This window comes from Oncorhynchus nerka, linkage group LG1, assembly GCF_034236695.1.
Source record: "Oncorhynchus nerka isolate Pitt River linkage group LG1, Oner_Uvic_2.0, whole genome shotgun sequence".
Lineage (NCBI taxonomy): Eukaryota > Metazoa > Chordata > Actinopteri > Salmoniformes > Salmonidae > Oncorhynchus > Oncorhynchus nerka.
In genome coordinates this window covers 22,131,004-22,150,556 of record NC_088396.1, presented here as the reverse complement: position 1 = coordinate 22,150,556, position 19,553 = coordinate 22,131,004, and the positions used below count along the sequence as shown (strand labels likewise).

The 19,553-nt window shown below is 43.5% G+C and overlaps 1 protein-coding gene across 1 annotated transcript in view; it reads left to right on the top strand.

The window, feature by feature from the left end:
- Nucleotides 1–6,173: 6,173 nt before the first annotated feature.
- The window catches only part of aff3 (AF4/FMR2 family, member 3), a 37,862-nt gene continuing 24,482 nt past the window's right edge, over nucleotides 6,174–19,553 (top strand). The window contains 1 exon segment of the mRNA XM_029648964.2: nucleotides 6,174–6,475. Within this exon segment, the coding sequence (XP_029504824.1) occupies nucleotides 6,407–6,475 (69 nt within the window). The 5' untranslated portion in view covers nucleotides 6,174–6,406.

The following is a 19,553-nucleotide window of genomic DNA, read 5'->3' as shown; positions in this document are numbered from 1 at the left end:
TAGAAGGAAAATAACTCAAGGAATAATGAACCACCAATAACACAAATTGCCTTATTAATGTTGTTCATTAAATTAAATTGAATAGAAACTCTGTATAATCCCTCCTGACTCCTTTCTTATTTAGACATTTGGTCTTATCAGGGCAGGGAGGCCATATTTGTCTTCCTTCGTCCTCTCCTTTTTCTCTCTCCACTTTTTGGTTATATTCTTCAAGTAGCCTCTTATTCCAATGTGGCATGCACTGTTGCTGTGCACCTGGAAAAGGGACAGAGTGTTATAACTCTTCAACCTCTACATTCATGATTTGGCTTAGGCTATTCTTTACCAAACCAACGATTCTGCATTATCAATTTAATTATTCAAATGTAAAAAAAAAAATATGCACAGCCTGACCTACCTGTGCCTCTTTTTCCTTCAGAATCTTCTTCTGGGCTATCTCCGCTTCCATGTGTCGCATCTGTTTGGCCCATCCATCTTCTCTTAAGCTCCAAACAATCTCCATCGCCTGCATCTGGTCTGATAACCTGGCCTTGTCCTTGGCCCAGTCGCTCTGCTCATTTCCCCGGGCTTTCTCGGTCTGGACCATTTTCACTGCCAGTCTCTGAATGGTCTCCTGGAGTGCAGTTTTCTCTGTCTCTGCCATCTTGATCTCTGCCTCTGTTGTTTTCGAGGCACACTGGAGATCCTTGATTATCTTTTGAAAGCTCTCTTCTTCATCTATTAGAGCAGATTTCTCCCTCTTCCAAAGCTTCTCCAGTTTTGACCACTGGTCTGAAAACATGGCTTTGGCCTTGTTCCAGTCTTCCTGCTCTTTTCCCCAGGCTTCCTCTGTCCTCACCTGTTTCTTCACCAGTCTTTGAATGATCTCCTGGAGGGCAGTTTTTTCTGCCTCTGCCCTCTCATTCCCTCTGGTCATCTCCTTTAGAGCTTTCTCTTGGACTGCATATTTATTCTGCTCCCACTCTACGCTCATCTCCAACTCCTGAATGTTTTTTATCAAGTGCTCATGCTCAGCTCTCCTCTCTTCTTCCATCCTTTCCTTCAGACGCTCAAACCTCTACTTTTTTTCAGCCGTTGGAGTAGCATCAGAAACAGCCTGCTCTGTCCTCACCTCTGCCTTGGCCAGGGGGGCGTATTTAACCCACACAACGTTAGAAACCTGTCGAGACAGACACGGTTCAGTAGTTAATAGCTTTCTGTCCTTGGTTGCAGATACTACATGTTTTGCTCAGCCTGACTGTGCACTGTGCTGCTCTCTGGGAAAATAATAGATGGCAAGTTCAGACACTGTTCTGTCTATCGTCCTAACATGGTGGCATAGTCCAAAGATCAAATACTTCGTTGAGCTATATGTAATTGCACTTATTCGCCATTCTCTCATTGAAGTGACAATCAAATTACATTTTAGTAGGCCTACACTGTCCTGGTGTTTATCAACATAGTCTACCAACAAACTATTCTACAATGCATGCTGTAGTAGTTATTACTTTTACTTTGAATGTAATGAGTCATACTTAAACTTGTTCAGACTTACGGGTGGCTGTTTAGTGACCATCACTTTGCCCTGCAAATACCATAGGTGTAGGCTATATTACAGGATTCCCTCTCACTAATGTATATAGTCATGGCATAGATTTGCCCATAATATACTGTATTTTACAAATTCCAATCATATTTCTAAAAGTAATTTTAACCTAGCAGGAAATGAGTGTCCAGTTGTATCATCTGATGATCTTATTGGACTATATTATAGCCTGGCGCCTTACAGCATTGTTTAGGCTAGCCTACCTGTTCTTTCTTCCCCCGAGATTTTCGCTGCATGGCTGAAAAACAAATCAAAATATTGTTTTCAATATGGCTATGCTGAAAAAGTTTGATAGGTGGTGCGTTACGCGCTCTGACTGCGCAATAATGGCTTTGGAGCGTATGCAATGTGTGTCATCACTGGGTATCAGTTCGATTGATGTATGATAAGTTGTCAACGACCGTAAATTAAATGTCATTTTTTGTGTGTGTGAAAATCCAATACAGAATGGAAACAGCATTGATTCACCCAGCTTATGTCCATGATAATGCATGGTGCCAGAATTCGAATCTCTAATATTGTACAATATATATCGGTACACAGAGCCAAAACTAGAATGGAATTTATATTTATATGATGCTACCAACATCAGAAGCTGTCACAACCTGATCAGTTTCACCTGTCCTCGTTATTGTCTCCACCTCCTCCAGGTGTGGTTTGTTTTCCCCAGTGTATTTATCGCTGTGTTTCCTGTCTCTCTGTGTCTTGTATGTTAGTCAAGTCAACCAGCGTGTTTTTCCCCATACTCCTTTTGCTATTCTCTTTTTGATAGTCTTCCTGATTCTGACCCCCTGCATGACTCTGGACTTCTTTTCCCGCCTGCCTGATCATCCTGCCTGGCCTGACCTTGATTCTGCCTGTCCTTCGGTACCTTTTGAACTCTGAACTGGGTTTGACCCTTTTGCCTGTCCACGACCATTCTCTTGCCTTCCCCCTATTGGATTAATATATATTGTAAGACTCCAACCATCTGCCTCCTGTGTCTGCATCTGGGTCTCGCCTGAGTCGTGATAGAAACACCCAAATAAAACAACGAGGTGCTCAACTGTTGGCTGAAACCACGCAATTACAGATCCGTGCGTTTTCCTCCAGGGTCACCTCTCGCACTAAGACGGTTGGGCTCAATTACAAAAACATAGCACACGTAGACTAACTACTGTATTTCACCTTTTACAAGTTAGTAAAGCTGCTGAGATACTCAATCGCTTGATCTGCCAGATGTTGACTGGTCTATGCCCTCCACTTCTCCTGGGAGATAAAAAAAACTATTTTTCTCTCTCCTTGCTCAGTCTCATCTCTCTCCCCCCTTTCCTTCACATTTTAAAACGTAACTATCACAAGCGAAATTACATTTTCGCATGTGAAAATCGAATTTGTACTTTCAAATCTAACTCTCACGTGCAATTAAAGTATCTTTTTTAGAAGGGTTGTTAATCCATTTCGATTTAAACCCGCTCCTCCTCTCTCTCTCTCTCTCAATTCAATTCAATTCAATTCAAGGGCTTTATTGGCATGGGAAACATGTGTTAACATTGCCAAAGCAAGTGAGGTAGACAACATACAAAGTGAATATATAAAGTGAAAAACAACAAAAATTAACAGTAAACATTACACATACAGAAGTTTCAAAACAGTAAAGACATTACAAATGTCATATTATATATATATATACAATGTACAAATAGTTAAAGGACACAAGATAAAATGAATAAGCATAAATATGGGTTGTATTTACAATGGTGTTTGTTCTTCACTGGTTGCCCTTTTCTCGTGGCAACAGGTCACAAATCTTGCTGCTGTGATGGCACACTGTGGAATTTCACCCAAAAGATATCGGAGTTTTTCAAAATTGGATTTGTTTTCGAATTCTTTGTGGATCTGTGTAATCTGGGGGAAATATGTCTCTCTAATATGGTCATACATTGGGCAGGAGGTTAGGAAGTGCAGCTCAGTTTCCACCTCATTTTGTGGGCAGTGAGCACATAGCCTGTCTTCTCTTGAGAGCCATGTCTGCCTACGGCGGCCTTTCTCAATAGCAAGGCTATGCTCACTGAGTCTGTACATAGTCAAAGCTTTCCTTAATTTTGGGTCAGTCACTGTGGTCAGGTATTCTGCCACTGTGTACTCTCTGTGTAGGGCCAAATAGCATTCTAGTTTGCTCTGTTTTTTTGTTAATTCTTTCCAATGTGTTAAGTAATTATCTTTTTGTTTTCTCATGATTTGGTTGGGTCTAATTGTGCTGTTGTCCTGGGGCTCTGTAGGGTGTGTTTGTGTTTGTGAACAGAGCCCCAGGACCAGCTTGCTTAGGGGACTCTTCTCCAGGTTCATCTCTCTGTAGGTGATGGCTTTGTTATGGAAGGTTTGTGAATCGCTTCCTTTTAGGTGGTTGTAGAATTTAACGGCTCTTTTCTGGATTTTGATAATTAGTGGGTATCGGCCTAATTCTGCTCTGCATGCATTATTTGGTGTTTTACGTTGTACACAGAGGATATTTTTGCAGAATTCTGCGTGCAGAGTCTCAATTTGGTGTTTGTCCCATTTTGTGAAGTCTTGGTTGGTGAGCGGACCCCAGACCTCACAACCATAAAGGGCAATGGGCTCTATGACTGATTCAAGTATTTTTAGCCAAATCCTAATTGGTATGTTGAAATTTATGTTTCTTTTGATGGCATAGAATGCCCTTCTTGCCTTGTCTCTCAGATCGTTCACAGCTTTGTGGAAGTTACCTGTGGCGCTGATGTTTAGGCCAAGGTATGTATAGTTTTTGTGTGCTCTAGGGCAACAGTGTCTAGATGGAATTTGTATTTGTGGTCCTGGTGACTGGACCTTTTTGGAACACCATTATTTTGGTCTTACTGAGATTTACTGTCAGGGCCCAGGTCTGACAGAATCTGTGCATAAGATCTAGGTGCTGCTGTAGGCCCTCCTTGGTTGGTGACAGAAGCACCAGATCATCAGCAAACAGCAGACATTTGACTTCGGATTCTAGCAGGGGGAGGCCGGGTGCTGCAGACTTTTCTAGTGCCCGCGCCAATTCGTTGATATATATGTTGAAGAGGGTGAGGCTTAAGCTGCATCCCTGTCTAACCCCACGACCCTGTGTGAAGAAATGTGTGTGTTTTTTGCCAATTTTAACCGCACACTTGTTGTTTGTGTACATGGATTTTATAATGTCGTATGTTTTACCCCCAACACCACTTTCCATCAGTTTGTATAGCAGACCCTCATGCCAGATTGAGTCGAAGGCTTTTTTGAAATCAACAAAGCATGAGAAGACTTTGCCTTTGTTTTGGTTTGTTTGGTTGTCAATTAGGGTGTGCAAGGTGAATACATGGTCTGTTGTACGGTAATTTGGTAAAAAGCCAATTTGACATTTGCTCAGTACATTGTTTTCACTGAGGAAATGTACGACTCTGCTGTTAATAATAAAGCAGAGGATTTTCCCAAGGTTACTGTTGACACATATTCCACGGTAGTTATTGGGGTCAAATTTGTCTCCACTTTTGTGGATTGGGGTGATCAGTCCTTGGTTCCAAATATTGGGGAAGATGCCAGAGCTAAGTATGATGTTAAAGAGTTTTAGTATAGCCAATTGGAATTTGTTGTCTGTATATTTGATCATTTCATTGAGGATACCATCGACACCACAGGCCTTTTTGGGTTGAAGGGTTTTTATTTTGTCCTGTAACTCATTCAATGTAATTGGAGAATCCAGTGGGTTCTGGTAGTCTTTAATAGTTGATTCTAAGATCTGTATTTGATCATGTATATGTTTTTGCTCTTTGTTCTTTGTTATAGAACCAAAAAGATTGGAGAAGTGGTTTACCCATACATCTCCATTTTGGATAGATAATTCTTCATGTTGTTGTTTGTTTAGTGTTTTCCAATTTTCCCAGAAGTGGTTAGAGTCTATGGATTCTTCAATTGCATTGAGCTGATTTCTGACATGCTGTTCCTTCTTTTTCCGTAGTGTATTTCTGTATTGTTTTAGTGATTCACCATAGTGAAGGCGTAGACTCAGGTTTTCCGGGTCTCTATGTTTTTGGTTGGACAGGTTTCTCAATTTCTTTCTTAGATTTTTGCATTCTTCATCAAACCATTTGTCATTATTGTTAATTTTCTTCGGTTTTCTATGTGAGATTTTTAGATTTGATAGGGAAGCTGAGAGGTCTCTCTCTCTCTCCCTCTCTCTCGCTCTCTCTCTCTCTCTCTCTCGCCCGCGGCATCTGGGGCAGGAACATGAGTCATATTTCATTAGAACAACACCAACTCTACACAACACAGACCCGCTGCGTCCCAGTCCAGACCCCAGCAGAGTGCATTAGCGGTAATGATAGATCGCACAGGCATTCACTGGCAGGATGCGGAGAGGGTGAAACAATAATAATTGAACAGCAAGTGACCCCCTTCACTTTTCAGAGATTGTACACTGGGTGCATGGTGAGATTGTGCGCTGCACTGTGCTTCCATTCAGATACGCGCTGGGGGGAGTATGTGCCACATTGTTTCCGTATGTGCGTGTGGGTCATTGATGTGAGTGTGTGCAGTGTCTAGGTAGCAGCGCTCCCCGCGGATGTTTGAACTTCGTGCCTGAACCTATAACGGATGCGTCACGTCGGCTCTGTCATGCGAATCCTCCCGTACGCCAACGCACAGCGCACGCTCGCTCCCAAGACGACACCGACTCCGTGACTCTCCATTTGAGCTGGTGACGCTGCTCGCTCTCTGGCGGTAGAACAGGATGTTTGGCATTTGTACCGATTTGTGCTCGCACGGTGCGTCTTCTGTGAGATGGACCGAGGAGAGGACCAGTGACCAAACATGCCTACAGTCCTCCGCGACAAGGGCAAACTTTCCAACGTCTCTTTGTTGCTTCGATGTGCTTTCCAGGTGAGAAGAGATACATGGCGATCTATTCAGTCAAGTTCATGTGATAGTCAAGAAATACAATTTCTTATAGTTGTTTTGCTTTCTGTCTTCTACTTGAAATGTAGAATACTCTTTTGTAATAACATTTTTTTGTAGGCTATTGTATTTCCGTTCTCATTTCAATTTACTGTAAAGTGAAACCAAAATTAATTTTATAGAATAATGCAACAAAGCTAGTTAAAGATGTATTGCAAATACAAAACAACAATTCACATGGTTTGAAATGTTATATTGATTTGTACAGTCTATGGTTTGAATAGTCACGATGAGATGTAAAATAAGTTGAGAAGTCTTGAGGTCAGAGACAGTTAAACCCATTTCCGTCGTTTGACAGGCCAACCCACAACCTTTCGTTTTCACTTTAGATTGAAGCATACACTGTTCTAAATATAGAAACGGTAAGAGAACTATGAAGACATTTAAATACAACTGTACTACATAGACCGATCATATCGGTCTATGGGCGCTGAATAGGCAACAGATGGTTGTAGAATAGTTGGTCTGTATGCTGTTTGTTTGAAGGTGTTATGATGGGTTGAGGTTGGTTTGGGCCGCAGGAGACCGTGGTGTGTGTCTGGGGGATTGCGTCACCATTACTGTACCCTGCTGATGTTTTAAAAGATGTGTGAAATGCATTATGCATATTATGCACACATTCTACAGCCACACTTTCAGCAGTGTTCAATGACAGAGGTGCACCTCTCTCTCTCTCTCTCTCTCTCTCTCTCTCTCTCTCTCTCACACACACACACACACACACACACACACACACACACACACACACACACACACACACACACACACACCTCTCCATGCCAGTGCTTGATCACGCAGTCAGACAGTGGAGTGACTCATGCACACACACACACACACACACACACACACACACACACACACAGCAGAGAAAATAAGAACAGTCTCAACAGCCAATTATTGCAGGATATCCAAGGATATGCAGTAACAACAACCACCAGTTTTTCAGCAAGAAAGATAATGAGTGGAAAGAGGGACAGTAAAATGGGGACTAGAGATAGAGAGAAGGACAGAGGAAGGTAGGATGGGGGAGAGAGAGAAAGGGGAGAATATGAGCATCCCTCCCATCAACAGCTGTGATTGTTTAGATATGATTCACCCAACCAACATCAACCTCCCCTCAACTGTGTGTGTGTCCATTTCATACGTGCACTCCTGACTAGTGTTTTAGATCCACTGAATCATCTCTCTCTCTCTCTCTCTCTCTCTCTCTCTCTCTCTCTCACTCTCACTCTCTCTCACTCTCACTCTCACTCTCTCTCTCTCTCTTGTTTACTCTTTTTCTCTCTCTCACTTTCTCTTTGAGAGCTCACAGGTGTGTGCGTGTGTGGACGTGCAACCTGTCATTGAACACAATGCTGAAAGTGTAGCCATATTATAAGCACAGATAGAAAAAGGAGCCAGATGTTTAATCAAATGTATAAATCTGATCCATCCGGTTGGAAGTTTAATTTAGTTATTTCACAGGGAATTTGCGATGCGTAGGCCCTCTGGCTACATTTACTTCAATACAAAACCTAGGAGGCTCATGGTTCTCACCCCCTTCCATAGACTTACACAGTACTTATGACCACTTTCGGAAGACGTCCTCCAACCTATCAGAGCTCTTGTAGTATGAACTGACATGTTGGCCACCCAATCAAATGATCAGAGAATGGATCTAGTACTGAAAGCATGAGCTACAACTAGCTAGCACTGCAGTGCATAAAATGTGGTGAGTATTACACTCAAAGAGAGAGAAAGACAATAGTTGAACAGTTTATAACAAATTATGGAGAAGCAAGCTAAGTAAGTGAAAGTGAAACATGAAAAAAATACGAAATATAGCTAGAAAGAGAGCTAGCTATATTTCATTTTTTTTTTCATGTTTCACTTTCACTTACTTAGCTAGTGAATGCAGCTAGCTAGTCTAGCCTACTCAAACACTCAGCTTAAACAGAGAGGGATGCTATGTTAGCTAGCTGGCTGTTGCTATCCAACATGGGGACTTCCAAGTCAAGGTAAGCTTTTGGTTTTACAAATATATTGCCACCGGGGCCCACCGTTGTAACTGCTAAACTGCTTGCTGTACACTGTTGTAGCGGTTTGTAGTGTTTTTTTCCGCCTGGTCACAAACAGCTGATGTGTTGTGCACTGAAGTCCAGAAGCAAAGGGAAAAGGTGAGAGGAGGAGAGCGCGTAGGAATTCTACAACGATTAAAGGAATCATGCTGTATGTATGTGGCTGCTATGAAAGTGAACTGTGTTTCCATGTGATCAGGGATATATTCATTCCGTTGGAAAAATATTTTTTGAACGGAAGCAAGCTGAATGAAACGGCGCTAAACATATCTGTATTTGTCCAATATAAACTCTTGTTTGCAACTGTTGGACTAATGATTACACCGTAGATCAGCTATCTAGATGCAGGCAAGAGTGTGCAAGGCGGTATTGAACGTGTCAAGTCTGTCACCTTGATTACTCAAATTTCACTTGACCTGTGTGCACCTATGTTGTAAACGTTCATTCATTGGCTAGGTTGTAGTGTAACAGATGTGAAACGGCTAGCTTAGTTAGCGGTGTGCGCTAAATAGCGTTTCAATTGGTGACGTCACTTGCTCTGAGACCTTGAAGTAGTAGTTCCCCTTGCTCTGCAAGGGCCGCGGCTTTTGTGGAGCGATGGGTAACGATGCTTCGAGGGTGACTGTTATTGATGTGTGCAGAGGGTCCCTGGTTCGAGCCCGGGTATGGGCGAGGGGACGGTCTAAAGTTATACTGTTACATTGATGCTGTTGACCCGGATCACTGGTTGCTGCGGAAAAGGAGGAAGGTCAAAAGGGGGGTGAGTGTAACGAATGTGAAACGGCTAGCTTAGTTAGCGGTGTGCGCTAAATAGCGTTTCAATTGGTGACGTCACTTGCTCTGAGACCTTGAAGTAGTAGTTCCCCCCACGGCTTTTGTGGAGCGATGGGTAACGATGCTTCGAGGGTGACTGTTATTGATGTGTGCAGAGGGTCCCTGGTTCGCTCCGGGGTATGGGCGAGGGGACGGTCTAAAGTTATACTGTTACAGTAGCAACCTGATGGGAATTAGGAACATTTTAGTATCATGTAGTAGCCTAAATCTATCGATGTTACCAGTGGCGGTTCTAGCTTGTATGGCTCCCTGGGCGAACCCCGCTGCACCATTCTGCACTAACTGTCATTTGTACTCAGACGTTTGGAACAACACAAATAAATCATCAGAGCATTTAAAACGATATAAATATAGAAATATATACAAAAATAAGACTCATACATATCAAAAAGTAACAAAGACAAATAGAAACAAATTGTAGTATATAAATACAAATAAAAAAGAGAATCAAATTATTACACTATTACCCTGTTGGTAACAAAAAAACACACAAATACATCTAAATTGCACAAATCAATACACAAATAGAATAACACACTTGTATTGCACTTCAAACAAGAAACACACAAACTAAATTGCACAACTAATTGCATTACTAATTGCATCAGTACTGTACAAAGTTAGAGGTGCGCTATTTGATAGATTCCCCCCTCTCCCCCTACCTCGGGCTTCCAGTGGGGAGACCTGAGGTCAACCTACCCCCACCCCCTTCCCATCTCGTTCTTCTGAGTGGGAGACCTTCCCAGGCCTGCCTAGCTCACAAACTAGAATCAGGGCGCCCACTCCTTCAAGGTTAACTGACCCACAGTCCCACACGGTGACATGATATTATTGACGTGACGTGCAAATGAGCGATAGAAAGAAAACCGATCGCGCAAATGTCACCATTCGGAATATTTTTATTTAAATTTTTTTGTGCGGGCGCCGCATGCCGCCCCCGGCAAGATGCTGCCCTGGGCGGCTGCTCATGTTGCCTATGCCTAAATCCACCACTGGATGTTACAATTAACTGAGTGAATGGAATATGAATGACAGTCATCCAATATGCTGTAATAGAAATAAGAACATGCTCGTAAAACAGTGTATTGTCCTCCCTCATCTGAAACACCCCCCCACCGCCACTGGTAATTACATAATACATATTTCACTTCAATAGTTTTGTTCAGTTTCTCAGGCACAAGGGTCAAACTGGTTTATGTGAGTTTTGCTAAATACACTGAGCAAAAATATAAACACAAGATGCAACCATTTCAAACATTTTACTGAGTTACAGTTCATATAAGGAAATTAGTCAATTGAAATACATGAATTAAGCCCTAGTCTATGAATTTCACATGACTGGGAATACAGATACGCATCTGTTTGTCACAGAAACCTTTAAAAGAAAAACAAGAGCAGTCAGTATCTGCTGTGACCACCATTTGCCTCATGCAACACCTCATGCGTCTCCTTCACATAGAGTTGATCAGGCTGTTGATTGTGGCCTTGGAATGTTGTCCCACTCCTCTTCAATAGCTGTGCGAAGTTGCTGGATATTGGCGGGAACTGTAACACGTTGTTGTATACTAAAACGTGAGTTGATGGCGGCGGATGAATGGCATGACAATGGGCCTCAGGTCACGGTATCTCTGTGGATTGAAATTGCAGTCGATAAAATGCAATTGTGTTTGTTGTCCATAGCTTATACCTGCCCATACCATATCCCCACCGCCACCATGTGGCACTCTGTTCACAACGTTGACATCAGCAAATCGCTCGCCCACACGACGCCATACGATCTGTCTGCCATCTGCCCAATACAGTTGAAACCGTAATTCATCCTTGAAGAGCACACTTCTCCAGCTTGCCAGAGGCCATAGAAAATTAGCATTTGCTCACTGAAGTTGGTTACGACGCCGAATTGCAGTCAGTTCAAGTTCCTGGTGAGGATGACGAGCACGCCGATAAGCTTCCCTGAGACGGTTTCTGACACTTTGAGCAGAAATTCTTCGGTTGTGTAAACCCACAGTTTCATCAGCTGTCCTGGTGGCTGGTTTCAGACGATCTCGCAGGTGAAGAAGCCGGATGTGAAAGTCCTGGGCTGGCATTTGTGCACAAAATTTGAGAGAAATAAGATTTTACATGTTGTGTTTATATTTCTGTTCAGTATAGGTACAACGGTAGACCTGTTTTATCAGAGTACTGGATATAGCCTCTGGTGGTAACCTGGTTTGTATGGGTATATTAGGGGTGAAGTGCATGTATAGACCTAGTATATATGAATGTTGAGGCTTGAGCTTAATGCCCATGAATTGACCTGGTTAATGTAATGGGGTGTAGAGATGTACCAGGCTCCTATTGGTCATGGGTTTGAACAGACATCTATTGCCCTTTCAAATCCTTTCTGATGACACGTTTGTGGTAGAAAAACAGTGAATGAGGCTGGGAAAAATGTAATATACCACTGTACTATGAGTTTATGTATGAAATGGTTAGAGTATAGAGGTCAGAGGTCACAGGACTAAGATATGCAATAAACAGGGTTGGAGCGTGCAGTGGATAGCTGGATACAGGTACATGTTGATGACTTGGTGGAATACAGGTCTTGGCAAAGTGGGTAACAGGGCTGAGATAGGCAAGTAACAGGGCTGAGATAGGCAAGTAACAGGGCTGAGATAGGCAAGTAACAGGGCTGAGATAGGCAAGTAACAGGGCTGAGATAGGCAAGTAACAGGGCTGAGATAGGCAAGTAACAGGGCTGAGATAGGCGAGTAACAGGGCTGAGATAGGCAAGTAACAGGGCTGAGATAGGCAAGTAACAGGGCTGAGATAGGCGAGTAACAGGGCTGAGATAGGCGAGTAACAGGGCTGAGATAAGCGAGTAACAGGGCTGAGATAGGCAAGTAACAGGGCTGAGATAGGCAAGTAACAGGGCTGAGATAGGCAAGTAACAGGGCTGAGATAGGCAAGTAACAGGGCTGAGATAGGCAAGTAACAGGGCTGAGATAGGCAAGTAACAGGGCTGAGATAGGCAAGTAACAGGGCTGAGATAGGCAAGTAACAGGGCTGAGATAGGCAAGTAACAGGGCTGAGATAGGCAAGTAACAGGGCTGAGATAGGCAAGTAACAGGGCTGAGATAGGCAAGTAACAGGGCTGAGATAGGCAAGTAACAGGGCTGAGATAGGCAAGTAACAGGGCTGAGATAGGCAAGTAACAGGGCTGAGATAGGCAAGTAACAGGGCTGAGATAGGCAAGTAACAGGGCTGAGATAGGCGAGTAACAGGACTGAGATAGGCGAGTAACAGGGCTGAGATAGGCAAGTAACAGGGCTGAGATAGGCAAGTAACAGGGCTGAGATAGGCAAGTAACAGGGCTGAGATAGGCAAGTAACAGGGCTGAGATAGGCAAGTAACAGGGCTGAGATAGGCAAGTAACAGGGCTGAGATAGGCAAGTAACAGGGCTGAGATAGGCGAGTAACAGGGCTGAGATAGGCAAGTAACAGGGCTGAGATAGGCAAGTGACAGGGCTGAGATAGGCAAGTAACAGGGCTGAGATAGGCGAGTAACAGGACTGAGATAGGCAAGTAACAGGGCTGAGATAGGCAAGTAACAGGGCTGAGATAGGCAAGTAACAGGGCTGAGATAGGCAAGTAACAGGGCTGAGATAGGCAAGTAACAGGGCTGAGATAGGCAAGTAACAGGGCTGAGATAGGCAAGTAACAGGGCTGAGATAGGCAAGTAACAGGGCTGAGATAGGCAAGTAACAGGGCTGAGATAGGCGAGTAACAGGGCTGAGATAGGCAAGTAACAGGGCTGAGATAGGCAAGTGACAGGGCTGAGATAGGCAAGTAACAGGGCTGAGATAGGCAAGTAACAGGGCTGAGGTGTTTAGGCAAAGGAACTGGAGTCAATGGGTAATACATAAGGCTAGGTAGGATATGGGTGTATCAGGACTTGGTTGCATTAATATTAGGATATTGGCATGTGGGTGTTAGGGTTAGGGCATGGGGGTAATTGGGTTTAGGTTTGTGGGTAAGTGGGCTGAGACATATAGATATTGGGGCTGGGGCATGGGAGTAATTGGGTTTAGGTTTGTGGGTAAGTGGGCTGAGACATATCAAATCAAATCAAATGTATTTATATAGCCCTTTGTACATCAGCTGATATCTCAAAGTGCTGTACAGAAACCCAGCCTAAAACCCCAAACAGCAAGCAATGCAGGTGTAGAAGCACGGTGGCTAGGAAAAACTCCCTAGAAAGGCCAAAACCTAGGAAGAAACCTAGAGAGGAACCAAGCTATGTGGGGTGGCCAGTCCTCTTCTGGCTGTGCCGGGTGGAGATTATAACAGAACATGGCCAAGATGTTCAAATGTTCATAAATGACCAGCATGGTCGAATAATAATAAGGCAGAACAGTTGAAACTGGAGCAGCAGCACAGTCAGGTGGAAGTTGAAACTGGAGCAGCAGCATGGCCAGGTGGACTGGGGACAGCAAGGAGTCATCATGTCAGGTAGTCCTGGGGCATGGTCCTAGGGCTCAGGTCAGTTGAAACTGGAACAGCGGCATGGCCAGGTGGACTGGGGACAGCAAGGAGTCATCATGTCAGGTAGTCCTGGGGCATGGTCCTAGGGCTCAGGTCCTCCGAGAGAGAGAAAGAAAGAGAGAAGGAGAGAATTAGAGAACGCACACTTAGATTCACACAGGACACCGAATAGGACAGGAGAAGTACTCCAGATATAACCAACTGACCCCAGCCCCCCGACACATAAACTACTGCAGCATAAATACTGGAGGCTGAGACAGGAGGGGTCAGGAGACACTGTGGCCCCATATAGATATTGGGGCTGGGGCATGGGGGTCATTGTGTTTAGATGTGTGGGTAAGTGGGCTGAGGTGTATAGATATTGGGGCTGGGGTGTGTGGGTCATTGGGTTTAGATTTGTGGGTAAGTGGGATAAGGTATATAGATATTGGAGCTTGGGAATAGTGGTAAATACTGTATCTCTTACTTTTTATTATAGGCACAGCACAGTATGTTCCCATCGGTCGTGACAGAAAATAAAACATACCGTTTCACATACTTTTCAATATTATTTTTCAAAAAGCAAAATGACTTATAGGGGTTACTAATTGTATAAGGTGTACATAGTGGGCATATCTGAAAGAAATGTGGGAACAAATGGGTTCACACTAGGATCCGCAGAAGGCTACAGTAATGATGGTTCAATGCCCACAGAGGATCAGCAGAGGGCTACAGTAATGATGGTTCAATGCCCACAGAGGATCAGCAGAAAGCTACAGTAATGATGGTTCAATGCCCAACAAGGGATCAGCAGAAGGCTACAGTAATGATGGTTCAATGCCCACAGAGGATCAGCAGAAGGCTACAGTAATGATGGTTCAATGCCCACAGAGGATCAGCAGAAGGCTACAGTAATGATGGTTCAATGCCCACAGAGGATCAGCAGAAGGCTACAGTAATGATGGTTCAATGCCCACAGAGGATCAGCAGAAGGCTACAGTAATGATGGTTCAATGCCCACAGAGGATCAGCAGAAGGCTACAGTAATGATGGTTCAATGCCCACAGAGGATCAGCAGAAGGCTACAGTAATGATGGTTCAATGCCCACAGACACACACCATGGAACACTGCAGATTAGCAGATTACCGAACACAACAAACAGACAAGCAAGTCTCAGTGAAGAATCTTTTGATGTAGGCTCACAAGCCCTGGTTGGGTTTCGCAACCTATATCTGTCAAGGCATTCTCATTGGTTACTGAAAGACCACCACTGTATAGACCTCCACAACACCTGTTTTATTTTACTGTGTGGATGTTGTCTCTATGACTTTTCTCAAACTGTTTTTCTGTCCTCACTCAGGTCATAGGAAGTGAGTGTAGCAGCTGTGTCTAGGATATTCTAGGGTAAGAGATGGTTGACTTTATACTCCCACCTGCTGCACTGATCTACACTGCTCTGCACTAGCTAAATCAGGTGTGTAGTGCTGGAACAAATGTGTGTGTTGGTACACGTTACACTTTCTCCTGTCCTCTTAGTGGTGGTTGCCCTGAGGCTACTAGTAACAGGCCTTTGGGGGAATCTCTGTTGCTGTTGGTAGCTGAAGCTGAACAGAGTATGTCTGACTGTATCCTGCCTACTGAAATACTGTTCCAATGTGCTGTTCATGGTCTCCCTTTCCTAGCCAAAAGACTAGCACAGGAGAGAGAAATGAAGAGAAAGGATGGGGATAAATAGAGGGAGAGCAGACAGAGAGGAAGGCGAGAGGAGAAAGAGCAGAAGAAGAGGGAGGAAGAGAGGGAGGAGGAGAGGGGGAAAGGGAGTGGAGAGATAGCGGCACACTGCTCACCTGGGAAGGCTTGTTGTTGTGAGAGGAGGGGAGTAAGGGATGAATCAGTGTCCTTGGTTACTGAGAGGGAGGAGAGGAGAGGTAATGAAGTGAAAGGAGGAGTAGAGAGAGGGAATACTTGCCTTCTGGGGTTATGAGGAAAGGGCTGTGTTTATGAAGAAGAGAGAGGAGAGGAAAAGAGTGAGAGAAGTGACAACAGGTACTAGATGTGTCTACTGCATTACGTGTGTGTGTGTGTGTGTGTGTGTGTGTGTGTGTGTGTGTGCGTGCGTGCGTGCGCGCGTGCGTGTGTGTGTTAGACTGAATTGAATGAAAGGAGAAATGCTTCTCAGAGCAGACTCTCCTTACTCTGTTCAATACTGAGCACTAACAGGCTACTGTTCTATCACACATGTCCATCGGTTTCAACTCTCTCTCAATTCAATTTCAATTTAAGGGGCTTTATTGGCATTGGAAACATATGTTTACATTGCCAAAGCAAGTGAAATAGATCATAAACAAAAGTGAAATAAACAATAAAAAATGAACAGTAACATTACAGAATAAAGACATTTCAAGTGTCATATTATGTCTATATACAGTGTGGTATACATTCTGATGTGCAAATAGTTCAAGTACAAAGGGAAAATAAATAAACATAAATATAGGTTGTATTTACAATGGTGTTTGTTCTTTACTGGTTGCCCTTTTCTTGTGGCAACAGGTCACAAATCTTGCTGCTGTGATTGCATTGTGGTATTTCACCCAGTAGATATGGGAGTTTATCAAAATGGGATTTGTTTTCAAATTCCTTGTGGGTCTATGTAATCTGAGGGAAATATGTGTCTCTAATATGGTCATATATTTGGCAGGAGGTTAGGAAGTGCAGCTCAGTTTCCACCTCATTTTGTGGGCAGTGTGCTTTTGTCTAATTGTGTTGCTGTCCTGGGGCTCTGTGGAGTCTGTTTGTGAACAGAGCCCCAGGACCAGCTTGCTCTGTAGGTGATGGCTTTGTTATGGAAGGTTTGGGAATCACTTCCTTTTAGAACTGAACTTCTCTTTTCTGGATTTTGATAATTAGTGGGTATCGGCCTAATTCTGCTGTGCATGCATTATTTGGTGTTTTATGTTGTACACAGAGGATATTTTTTGCATAATTCTGCATGCAGTCTCAATTTGATGTTTGTCCCATTTTGTGAATTCTTGGTTGGTGAGCGGACCCCAGACCTCACAACCATAAAGGGCAATGGGTTCTATAACTGATTCAAGTATTTTTAGCCAGATCCTAATTGGTATGTCGAATTTTATGTTCCTTTTGATGGCATAGAAGGCCCTTCTTTCCTTCTCTCTCAGATTGTTCACAGCTTTGTGGAAGTTACATGTGGTGCTGATGTTTAGGCTGAGGTATGTATAGTTTTTTGTGTGCTCTATGGCAACATTGTGAAAATGGAATTTGTGTACATGGATTTTAGAATGTTGTATGTTTTTCCCCCAACACCACTTTCTATCAATTACTATAGCAGACCCTCATGCCAAATTGAGTCGAAAGCTTTTTTGAAATCAACAAAGCGTGAGAAGACTTTGTCTTTGTTTTGGTTTGTTTGTTTGTCAATTAGGGTGTGCAGGGTGTATCCGTGGTGAAGTCTCTCTCTCTGTCACACACACACATTCACACACACACCAGTGGCGGTCAGTGCCGTTTAAGATTAGGGAGGAATTTAGTCATTTTTTAATGAGCATGGCCTTATTTCTATTACAGCAAATTGGATGACTGTAATTCACATTCCATTCACCCAGCTCAATGTAACATCGATAGATTTAGGCTATTACATGATACACACATTTTCCCTCTACCCATCATGAGGTTTCTACAATCTAGCCTACGAATGAAAGTTGTTAACGTAGGTGCACAGGTCGCAAGACAAATTGGAGTAATCAAGGTGACAGACATTGAAACATTCAGTACCACCTTGCACACTCTTGCCTGCATCTAGGTGATCTAGTGTGCACTCATTAGTCAAAACGTTCCATTTTGCAAACAAAACGAGAGTTTCTATTAGGCTAATTCAGGTAGGTTGATCCATTTTTTGTTCCGTTTGCTTCCATTTAATTTTTGAAGAAATTTGTTCAAAACTGTTCAACTATTCTCTTTCTCTTTCTTTGAGTGTAATACTCACAACATTTTATGCACTTGCAGTGCTAGCTAGCTGTAGCTTATGTGTTCAGTACAAGATTAATTATCGAATCCTTTGATTGAGAATTATGTCAGTTCATGTTGCAAGAGCTCTGATTGGTTGGAGGACGTCCTCCCGAAGTTGTCATAATTACTGTGTAAGTCTATGGAAGGGGTTGAGAACCAAGAGCCTCCTAGGTTTTGTATTGAAATCAATGTACCCAGAGGAGGCCTGGAATCTAGCTGACCTCCCGTTACACCATGGTGCTCTCCTACAGGGTGCTGCTGAGGCTACTGTAGACCTTCATTGCAAAACAGTTTGTTTTAATCAAATTATTTGGTGATGTGAATATATTTAGTTTTAGTTGTATCTAAAAAATAATAACTTTTTGAATGTTTCACTATTTGTATTTTTTTAATTCACTAAGTAGGATGGTCCTCCCCTTCTTCCTCTGAGGAGCCTCCACTGACACACATACACACACACACACACACGCACACAGCCATCAGAACAGATAAGGCTTGACCTTTTCCAGAGCCTGCTTCCTGTTCAATGGCGATGCAAAAGTCGGCATGGACTAGACACACTCACACGCTCACACCATGCACGCACGCACGCACGCACGCACACACACACACACACACACACACACACACACACACACACACACACACACACACACACACACACACACACACACACACACACACATCCCTTTCTCTGCCATGTTAATAATCCATACTAAACAACTGTATTATTCTTCTTCTAACATGGCTGTGACTTGTCTTTGTCAGTCAATCTAATCATTTGTATGCAATGAGGATTGGTGCAAAGATTTCTCTCACTCTCTCTGGCTGGCTTCCTATTCAGAGCCGGGCTCATGTACTCAGATAGAGCAGATAACAGATAGCAGATAGGATAGTTCACTGGGCACTGTCTCATAATCGCCCTGATGATTATCACCTGGATCATCAAAACCCCTGTCCTCCCTCTGGTAGACCAGTGCTTCAGGGACATCACTTGCAAACACACACACACACGCAAGCAAGTACACACACACACACACACACACACACACACACACACACACACACACTAACAAAAGAGAGATCACAAAGACAGCTACAAATATGCACAAAATATACAGAAGTTGATGTACAATATACACAAAGCGGTAGGAACAAAAGACAGGTTGTCTCTCAAAACACATCACAGACACAATAGAGCAGAAACCTGTTTCACACTGTGTATACGCTGTACCATGACACCTCTGAATCCACACCGACACACACAAACACGCAGACACACACACATAGACATACACACAGATCATGGACAATTTATCACAACCTACATCATTCACAGTAACCCTACAACCCCGATCCCCATCCCTCACCCTCATGTCTTTCATAGACACCCTACAACCCCGATCCCCATCCCTCACCCTCATGTCTTTCATAGACACCCTACAACCCCGATCCCCATCCCTCACCCTCATGTCTTTCATAGACACCCTACAACCCCGATCCCCATCCCTCACCCTCATGTCTTTCATAGACACCCTACAACCCCGATCCCCATCCCTCACCCTCATGTCTTTCAATGGCT